General features: G+C 41.0%; 1 protein-coding gene across 1 annotated transcript; it reads left to right on the top strand.

Annotated features, from left to right (window-relative positions):
• Positions 1-758: 758 nt before the first annotated feature.
• Positions 759-4,672, top strand: LOC143889259 (aspartic proteinase NANA, chloroplast-like). The gene is made up of 2 exons (XM_077393434.1): positions 759-1,514; positions 3,818-4,672. The coding sequence occupies exons 1-2, from the start codon at positions 943-945 to the stop codon at positions 4,629-4,631; spliced, it is 1,386 nt and encodes a 461-aa protein (XP_077249549.1). The 5' UTR covers positions 759-942; the 3' UTR covers positions 4,632-4,672.
• Positions 4,673-10,639: the final 5,967 nt, after the last annotated feature.

The raw sequence follows: 10,639 nt of genomic DNA, 5'->3' as shown, positions 1-10,639 counted from the left end.
CAAGCCTCTTTATAGTCCTGCTAACAAAATCTAAACCGTTTATTTTTGTAGTTCTTTATCTTAAGCTTAAGATGTACGTTCGGCATGGGACCAAGGCCATGCGGGCTAATCTCATGATGCGTTACAGGATCAACGGTCTCGATTGCATATACGAACTTCTGTGTGGAGTAGAAGAGTTGATGTCACTACTAATTAGCATATTCGTTCTCTAAAGATATTATTAAGCACACAGATATCATCTTGCAAAATCCATGCTTTGTTTTAGAAGATTTAGAAGAGGCCTGTATTGGCTCAAAGGCTGTACGATTGAAAGGAACTAGAAACTATGAGATCCAGTCTCCCAAAAATACTAAATCTCCCACTGAAGGTAACGAAATCGAAGTACGGCAAGAGGTGAGTAGAAAGAACCACTAGAATATACGAAAAAGCCAGATAGCTAGGAGTTGGTTCGGAGGATGATAGACACCCTTAATTGTTAGTGGCTCTAGAGATACTTTCTGCTTCCACTTGGCCTTAGATATTGATTCTAAGGATAGTCCTGTCTTTGTTCTCATAGTCTATATCCCTATTCTTGTGATAAGGTTAGTATTTTGTATGCGGATTGTAATATCATTCACATTATAATTTACCAGTAGGGGTCCCCGCCAAAACCCATCTTACCTATCAAACAAAAGATATTATCCAATAACAGGGCTCTAAATAAGGCAAAAGAAAACGCGTCCCTTTGAAGTCAAGCCTACATATAGACAGGCTCACGGCTGTAACAGCACCAACAATAACAACAACAACAACAATAACATCTGCAGCAGTAACTGCAACCCGAAATTCCATCTCGGCAGCTAAACCATATGCCAAAAAAATACCCTCAAATAAATCACCAATACCCTTTTCCCCTTCTTCTTCTTCATAAGAAAACCCCATTCTATCAGAACTCCCCAAACAATGTCCCCATTACTATCAATCTTCCTTTTCCTTGGTGGGTTTTTCGTAATTCCCACATCCTGCGAGAACCCATCAAGCTTAATCCGGTTCGAGCTGATACACAGACACGAACCGGAGCTCCTCCTCAGACCCAAAACTCGTCTAGAACAAGTTCAAGATCTTATCAAAACCGACGATCTCCGAAAGCATATGATTTCAGAAATGCTCGGCCGGAGAAGAAAGACAACTGAGATTTCCAGCAATGATTCCTCCTTCGCAATGCCGATATCTTCCGGAGCTTATTCCGGCACCGGTCAGTACTTCGTCCGATTCCGAGTCGGAACTCCGGCTCAGAAATTTCTTCTCGTCGCCGATACGGGTAGTGATCTGACGTGGATGAATTGCCGGTACCGGTGCCGAAATTGTATGAATCTCCGGCGAGGGCATCAAGTTCTCCGGCGAAGGGTCTTTTACCCTAACGAGTCTTCTTCTTTTAATCCAATTGAGTGTTCATCGGAAATGTGTAGAACTTCGCTCCCGTTTTCTCTGACAACCTGTCCGACTCGGACGAGTCCATGTGCTTATGACTACAAGTACGTCTTCTTTTAATCTCCGGGTTATTTATTACTGAGTCAACTCGGTTCTATTTAATGAATAATTTTTTTACCCCTTGAGGATAATGCGCCTCCTTGTAACTTGATTTGACGTCAAAAAGTGGGGCGTGTTATCCTACAATGGGGGTGAAAAAATCAACTCTGATTATTTCCCTCGTTTAACTGGCTCTGAATGGCTACATAGCCTAAAATGTACTTAGTTCGGACTTCGGAGCAATTTAGGGCATTAATATGGGCACTACCATGTTCTGATAATAACACTACTTTCTTCATTTTTTTAAGGGAAAATTACATTTACACCTCCTCTAGTTTCTTACACATCCACTTCCACCCCTATAGTTTAAAATGTGACAAATACACCCCTGTAGTTTCAACTTGTTTAAGGTAAGCTCCCTCAGCCGAAGGTCGTCCATAGATTGAAGGGTTAGGATGATCCGATGGAGCTGATTTTTTGGGCACACCCTATCTATGTCAGGGCCCATCAAATGAACGCTTTGGATCATCCAAACAATGTGGGCCCACATTATTTGGATGATTTTTTGGTAATGTTTGGATTCGGGTATGGGCCCACATTATTTGGATGATCCAAAGCGTTCATTTGATGGGTCCTGACATAGATAGGGTGTGCCCAAAAAATCAGCTCCATCGGATTATCGTAACCCTTCAATCTAAGGACGAATCTTCAGCTGAGGGGGCAAACCTTAAACAAATTGAAACTACAGTAGTGTATTTGTCACGTTTTGAACTATAGGGGTGGAGGTGGATACGTAAGAAACTAGAGGGGGTGTAAATGTAATTATCCCTTTTTTTAATAAGTTGCTAGAGAATATTGCAATTACAAAAGGGCGATGGTATTTTCACCCCGTGCCCTTATAACGTGACTTTAAACTTTTTGATGTCAAATCACATTAAAAAGAGGCGCAGGGGGTGAAAATATCATCTTCCTTTCAAAAAAGCTCGAGTATCAAACAAACTGATTAGTGACATTATCAAATGATACTGGGGATATCAGTTCCCGGGCTACTGATATTTACACTACCAAATTGTAAAAATTGCAAGGATGTGGCTTATCTTTTCTGCCATAACTGGGTTGAGAGATTTTGGGAACTGTAATTAATAACCTTTGACAGCTGTTTAAATAATAAAAGAGAAGTTAATTTAGTGCAATTATCAAAAGCCAACATCAGTACCCTACGTTCATTAAACGAAAATAGTCTCATGTGAAGTCATTATATATGTATTTGTACGTAGGAAAATGATATTTCCGCTTTAGTTAGACTAATCCTAAACATATCAACATTTCTCTCGTCTTTTCTTGAAAATGACTTTAATTCACGAAACTACAAACAAAAAGGGGTGGAAATAACATTTCCCGTATAAACACTACGTACCCAACATTGATGCTGTCTTTGAAATGGCAGCAATGTCTGCCTGTTTTGTTAGGAAGGTCCTAACAAACCCAATGTTGCTGTGTGTTTTTATATAAGGGTATATTTGACATTTTATTCCTGCTATGTGGGCTTTTTCATTAAAAATGGGGCGCTCCTCTCATTAATTCAGTGCTAAATAATTGCAGTGTTAGGAAGCTCCCTGACAAGGGCTTGTCTTCCAAGTGGCTTTTAGGTAATAATTGCAGTGTAAGCCCATATTGACCACATTAGAGGATGATCCAAACCGTCCATGTGATGGAACACAACATAAATAGGTTATGCCCAAAAATCATTTACATAGGATGATCGTGGCCCTCCAATCTATAGAGGTTTCCATAATATGCAGTTCCTTTATGGATGGGAGAGTTGGGCTCATCCTGTAGAAATGAATTTTTAGGCACAACCTATTTATGATGTGATCTATCACATGGACGGTTTGGACCATCATATAGTCTGGTCTGTCTGAGTTTTTATATGGTGGCCGACCGTCAAACAACAAGGGCTGAGAGAGAGAAAAAATCCTCCCCTTTGATTTTTGATCCAGGTCAAATCCCATTTTTTGACTTCTACCTTTATCTCCGCCCATGTAAAGGGCGGCCACCATATAATTTCGGTAGATAGCTCCATGATAAGGTTATTTTGGTCAATTCATGTTTTCATGGCTTCCTTGGTCAAAGTCTTTAATTTGAGAGATACAGGTACAGATTAGACTGGCAGTTATTGTGGACCTTTTTTTTATTTTTATGGGTAGAATTGTGGACTTTATTATAGAGAGAGAGAGATTCATCCGAGTCAAAACTCGGTATGAGATTTCTGGTAATAATCAGTGTTGTGTTTGGATGATTCCAACAGGTACGCGGACGGGTCGACAACTCGGGGCTTCTTTGCAAACGAGTCGGCCACTGTGATGACCTCAACAGGAAAAAGAAGAAAATTCAAAGGCATAGTCATCGGCTGCAGCTCGGCTTCAGTCGGCTCCAGCTTCCGCGAAGCCGATGGGGTCCTCGGCTTGGGCCACAGCCCAACCTCTTTCGCAGTAAAAGCCACAGAGAAATTTAAAGGCAAATTTTCTTACTGCCTAGTAGACCACCTCAGCCCTAAAAATGCCTCCAATTTCCTCATATTCGGGGGCGGCTCAGGCTCCAGGCCGCGATACACGAAGCTGGTGATTGATAAAAAGCTCGAGCCGTTTTACGCGGTGCACGTGATAGGAATCTCAGTGGGAGGGGAAATGCTGAGGATCCCACGAGTGGTTTGGAATGTAAGTTCTCAAGGAGGGGTGATTTTGGATTCGGGTACGAGCTTGACCGTGCTAGCCGAGCCGGCTTACCGAGCCGTGTTTTCGGCTCTGAGCGAGCCGTTGAGGGGATTGGTTAAGGTGGAGGTTAAGCCATTTGAGTTTTGTTTTAATTCCACGTTGGCGTATAGGGAAGGAGTGATTCCGAGGCTTGTGGTTCATTTTAGCGGCTCGGCTCGGTTTGAGCCGATGGTGAAGAGTTATGTGATTGACGTGGCTCCGGGGGTGAAGTGTATTGGGATTTTGTCGGGTTCTTGGCCTGGGATTTCGACTATTGGGAATATATTGCAGCAGAATTTCATGTGGGAGTTTGATATTAGAAGGGGGAGGTTAGGGTTCCAACCCTCAACTTGTGCTTCTTCTCATTGAGGTTTTTTGTTTTTTGTTTTTTTTTTGTTTTTTTTTTTTTGGGGGGGGGGGGGGGGGGGAGAAGTTCTATGTGTTCTTTTTGTAGATTTGTGTGTAAAATCTATTACAAAGAATCATTAAATCCGATCCATTGGACAATTTTATAAGGGTGATGATATTTTCACTCTCCTCTAGGCATTCCTCCCCCCCCTTCTCTCTCATAACGTGATTTGACGTCAAAAAGCGTTCAAGTTGCTCCTCGCAGTTCTCCCTTTAACACCAACGGTCGATAGAACCGAACTGTCTCACGACGTTCTAAATTGTCCACCTATCTAATCCCTTTTCCAGCCCATGGGAGTCTCATAGCATTCGGAGAAAACAATTGGCAGTAAATGAGCACTCGCCCTAATGACTAAAAGATGATGCAGAAAGGGAGCCCACTTACGTAAGGGACGGATGAAGGAATGATAAGGAACGGCTGAGCCGACCTGAGGCACTTTCCTTGATTTGAAGCGTGGCGGTGAGTAACGGTTGCTTGTTACACACAGTAACATCGGTAAGTAGTAGCTCCCTAATGAACATAGAATAAATGAACTCTCAATCCGATCTTTTAGAATGAAACTGAAAGTCCCCACTCTTAATTGAACTATCTTAACCCAGATTTTATATGCTGTGACCCATTTTGTAGGATGATCCAAACCCCACAACATAAGTAGGCTGTACCCCATAAATCATCTACAAAGGATGATAGTAACCCTGAGAAAAGGTTTTTATAATGTGCAATCCCTCTATGGATGGGAAGTTTAGGATCATCCTATGTAAATGTTTTACAGGTTACAATTAACCTATTTTATATTGGAGCCCAACAAATGAATGGTCTGGATCATTCTACAAAGTGAGCCCCAGAGTACTTTTTGAAAAAATACTAGACTTCATATGCACGGACCCTATAAAATCTCATCTTAACCCCCATCTACTTAATGGACTTTTTGTTGGAGAGCAGCCATTCCTTCTGCTGAAACTCTAGGGCTGCGTTCGGATCGCCGGAATCTGGATTTGGAATTTGTATCTTATTCTGATTTCTATCCCAATTCCCAATTTCCAATAAAATTTCATTCCAACTAAGGTGCAAACGGAATACCAACTCCTGCAACGGGAAACTGACATTTCCTCTTTAAATCTGCCTTGATTCTGTTCATTCTATCTTTAAAAACAAAGCACTGGATTCAGAATACGATGCACAATCCAACCACAAGTCTAGCACATTCCAGTTGAACCCTTCATAATTGGATGGTCCAAGAGAAGGTAAAGCTTTGATTTTTGTTGTTCATGTGACTAATACAACCAAGGAAGGTTGTTCGCCAGTCCCATCACCAGTCAGTCACAATCCAACGGCGATGATGTGGTGGGGATCCATCATAATCATGGCTCATTTTTGGGAAAATGATATATTTGCCCCCCACCCCCCACCCAACAACACACGCCAATGTAAAAGAGTAGTTGTAATTCTTAGAAGGGGCTGTCCCAAGTAAAATTAAAGGAGAATATATCATTTCCCCGCAATTATTTACAAAATAAAAATGAATAACTGGACCCCACGTATCATGTACTTGCATTTATATTAAGGGAGATGATATTTTCACCACTCTGCAGTACGCATTCGCCCTCCCTTACAACGTGAACAGTGGGCAACTTTAATACTTTTTGACGTCAAATTACGTTAAGAGGGGGCGAATGCGTACTGCAGGCGGGGTGAAAATATCATCGCCCTTATATTAATTAGTTGAATGATTTGTCTGTATCTTGGATGGAGCTGATAATAAGAGATAGGAAAGGGTAGGTATAAGAATGGTTGACGTGAGGGGTGGAATCATGTAGCTTTCATAAATCAAGGAGCCTTTCTAGGGACCTAACTCCATTATCTTTCTCTTTCAATAAAGTGATAAACCCCATGTGGCTAATTGGCTCTTCTGGGTGCCTCTTGTCACACAAAAGCCAATATTATTTCTTTCCTCCCATCTTATTCTGCTCTAACAATATATAGGGACAGCCCTTTTTTATAATGGCACACCCTGTTGTCTTAACCACTACCTTCATTGGTTATAGATACTAGTGAGCATGGTGGAAATTGTAATATCCATTAAAACCTTATTATTAAGCACTAAGGAGTGGAGTGTCTTAATTTAATCAATATTCTTGTGATATCACATACACCAGAATAATCTATCACATTCAAACTCGTGTTTCTAGTGTAAGCAACATTTGTCTATTCTTCTTCAAGTACATAGGCATCCTGGACAAGATCTTTAACGATTCTGATCTAACTTTGTGCTTTTGTACTCTTCTGTTACTCAAGCATGCCAACGGGTTTTTTCTTTTCTTTTTCTTCTTCTCAATCAAGTGGGCGTGGTTGGCATTATCCCTTTAGCCAGCCCTACTTGGGTCAGTGTGGACCTCATCCATGTGTGGCAATGCTGATGTTATGATGATTCAGTCCGAGCTTTATTTCTTTAGTCCAAGACTGATTATTAGAATCAAAATTGTGTTTAATTTTGAGTCAAGTAATCAATTTTGGACTCAAAATCAATTCTCAGACTCCAAAACGAACAGGGCCTTCGTAGATGACCAAAAACATCCATGATTAGTGGTCAGAACTCATCAGATGACCACATAGGTCCATGCTCCTTACGGAAATCTCATTCACAAGACTAAAGCCTGTAAAAAAAAAAAAATTGCTTAGAGACATCTTACTTGATGCCGGTTTCATCATCGCTTGCTCAAGGTGTATAATTAAGGGTGCAACTTGGGCTCGTTGAGTCAGATTGAGGCCAACCCTAGACCAATCCAAGGTAGTATTACTTCAACCCTAATCCGACCCAACTTGAGCCTCAACCCGAGAATAGTACATTGTCCGCGAGTTGAAATTTTACTAAAATGCCCTTAGAATTTTCATGTAACCATACTTTAGGGCAAGGGTAGGTTTGGGATATTTTTTAAATCTCCTTAAAATCCTTAAAAACATTCAAATCAGACCGTCTCGTCCTTTTCTTTCTTCTTCATCTTCTCTCTAGATTAGGGATGTTAATGTACCCACTTCGGATGGGATCCACGTATGTCTTGGTTGCAATCCGTTCTAATCTCTTCTAGGTGGGATCCTTTTCAAAATGCTTTTTGGATTTTACTTCTTGAATTAGGACCACGATTCATTTCCAATCAGTCTGTCCAACGGAATATCCTAGGACCTACTTACTTTATACACAAGTAAGGCTCAGGGTTAGGGAAGGTAAGCTGAAAAGAAGCATAGGAGGTAAGGGTGCAACTTGGGTCGGGTTGGATTGGGTCTAGGCCAACCCTAACCCAATAGCAATCCCTCAACCCTAACCAAACCCAACACGAGCCTCGGGTTAAGGATGGTCAACCCCAACCCAACCTGCCTCTGCCTTTGAACTCTCAACCATAACCCGAAATCGGTCAGGTTGGTTTACCTTGGGCCAAACAGAAAAATATAGTAACCCAAAGAAAATCAAGAAAAATTAGACGATGGAGTTGGGTTCGGGACGGTCGGACGGGTTGGGTTGCCAAGGCCTCAACCCTAACCCAACCTGAAATTAAATTAAATCGGGTTGCTCTTTCCCAACCAAACCCCAGGAAATGCCAAACCAACTCGAGCCAAAATCGGGTTGAATCCGTTCGGTTCATATCGAGCGCGACCCAAGTTTCACCCCTATTAAGAGGGGAGATGGAAAAATAAATTGTTGTCTGCGGTATTGAGTAGAATTTTTAAAAGTTATGAAGTTACCCCTCGTGAATTGACATTAACGAACAAAAATATGAAGGGTATTTTTGTACATGGATGCCCTCAGTCGCAATTTGTGGCTTTGTCTGGATCACTGTCTGAAATAATTTCAAACCTTATGATTCGTATCCAATTGCTATGACCACTTTCTATCAGATTTTGTCTTATTTAATTCGTCTAAAGTGGTTTTTTCAAGCAAAATTGAGACACGAAATAATGTCCTTCGTTCCTTTTGGCATTCAAAAAACAAAAGAAAAAGGTGAGGCTCGATGTAGTTTTCGGAAAAATTGCCTAGCAAAATCCCATATGTATAGATACAAATGTTGTTAGGAAATGATATATTCGCCCCTTTTTTTGGACTTGTGACACCCCTCTCTAGTGTAGAAGAGTAGTCTAGTCATCCACCACCCCTAGACACTCCTATTACAAGTAGTATAATGATGTCACATTACAAATTCACGTATCGGACGCGACTCAGGTTTCCAAGATACAGGTGGTTTTTGCTTGGAATTTCATGGGATTGATACTTAGAATGACACTCTTGCCACTACTCCACCACTATTCTACGAGGTTGAAACCCAACGCCACTTACCACCAAGGTTTTAAATTTTTACTCCTCATGAAACCAAAATTTTAGCCGAAATCCCAAAATTCGCTAAAGGCGCTCGAAATGTCATTTTTTTGGGCCAAAATTTCGGCTGAAATTACCGAAATTAGCTGAAATTCCATAAGGGCCAGTTTGGATACCTCATATATTTATTTGGATTTGTAATTGAGTTTTGAATACAAAATGAATAGATCCGACAGCTCATGTTGAGGGAGAGAGAGAGAGAGGGAAGGGGGTACTTCCTATGGAGGGGAGAGGTTGAGGAGCAAAGAGGGTGAAGGAAACTCCCAGATCTATGGATTTCCAATTTCTTATTTGCACAGCTTATTTGGAAATCTGAAAATTTTCACTGTCAGTCGCTCAATTGGAAATCCTAGAATTTGATCGGATCCGAATTACAATGTAGAAATGGCTGCAAATGTGAGAAATCCAAATCAAAATATTCTCTGCATCCAAACGGGCCCTAAAGGAATAAAAAACTAATATTTTATCAAAAATTTTGTCAAAATTTCTGCAATTTCGGAACGGTCCTCTGAAATTTCAGTCCGAAATTTAAAACCTTGCTTACCAATATTCTATGGTTAAGTACGAGGAGAGTCCACAACTTGTCTCCTCCCTGTTGACTACTTCCATTCCACTACTACTCTTAGGCTCTGTTCACTTCTTTTCCCTGGAAAGGAAAGGAAAGGATTTCGTTTTCCTTTCTTTCTAGGTGACATAGTAGAAGGAAAAGGAATCCAGGGAAACTGTCAAGGACGAGGCTTTGTTTTTCTTGGAAAGCCTCTTTCCGATAGATTTAATCGGAAACCAAATATCGAGTAATAGGAAAAAAGTCAATTTCCATGTCATTTTCAGCTTTTAAATAAGAAATTCCACATCTAATAATATTTTCCCTGGAAAAGAAGTGAACACAAAAATTCTGTCTTGTCAAGGTCTTGTCAGGGAAAACAACACCAGGGAAAAGAAGTGAACAGAGCCCTCAGGCAATTCTCCAACAAGAAACGGAAATGTGTATTCCTAGTTGAAGTTGAAGTTGGTATAGCATACTTGAAGAGAGAGTATTAGTAGTTGAAGGAGATGAGCATGGAAGTCCCATGTCTTTATCAAGTCGGTTTAGTGCCGGCTATGCTGGTCACACAACTACAAACTTTTATAGGTCAGTCTCGATTTGATTGCACATGACCTAAAAAACATTCCACGTGTCAAACTATCACTGGTACGGCTTGGCTAAGATCTTTAAAATGAAAGAAAAGAAGCCTCATGAGGAAGAATGTTGGTGGCATTTGCTGTCTGGAATGCGACAGAGCATTTGCTGTCTCGAATGCCACATAAAAAGCAAAACATCTCTCTTTCTCTCTCTCTTGTTTGTGAGTGGGTTGCAACTCCGGACAGGTTGGAGATAAGGTTGAGGCCACCTCTAAAAAACCTAAGGTAGCATTACCTCGACCTCAACGTCTACTTGAGGAGGGTCAACCCTAACCCAACCCGCCCTTAAATCTCTCAACCCTAACCCAACCAGTCTAACTCGATTTTTCAAATCGGTTCAGGTTGCATTCGGGTCGGCCTAGGATAAAAAACACAAAAAATTAGATATTGGGCTAAGGTCTCAATAAATCGCAAGTACTG

This window comes from Tasmannia lanceolata, unplaced genomic scaffold (assembly GCF_043159265.1).
Source record: "Tasmannia lanceolata isolate RefF3 unplaced genomic scaffold, GAP_Taslan_0.1 ptg000013l, whole genome shotgun sequence".
Taxonomy (NCBI): Eukaryota; Viridiplantae; Streptophyta; class Magnoliopsida; order Canellales; family Winteraceae; genus Tasmannia; species Tasmannia lanceolata.
The sequence above is the reverse complement of the archived record's forward strand: the minus strand, read 5'-3'. Positions and strand labels throughout refer to the sequence as shown.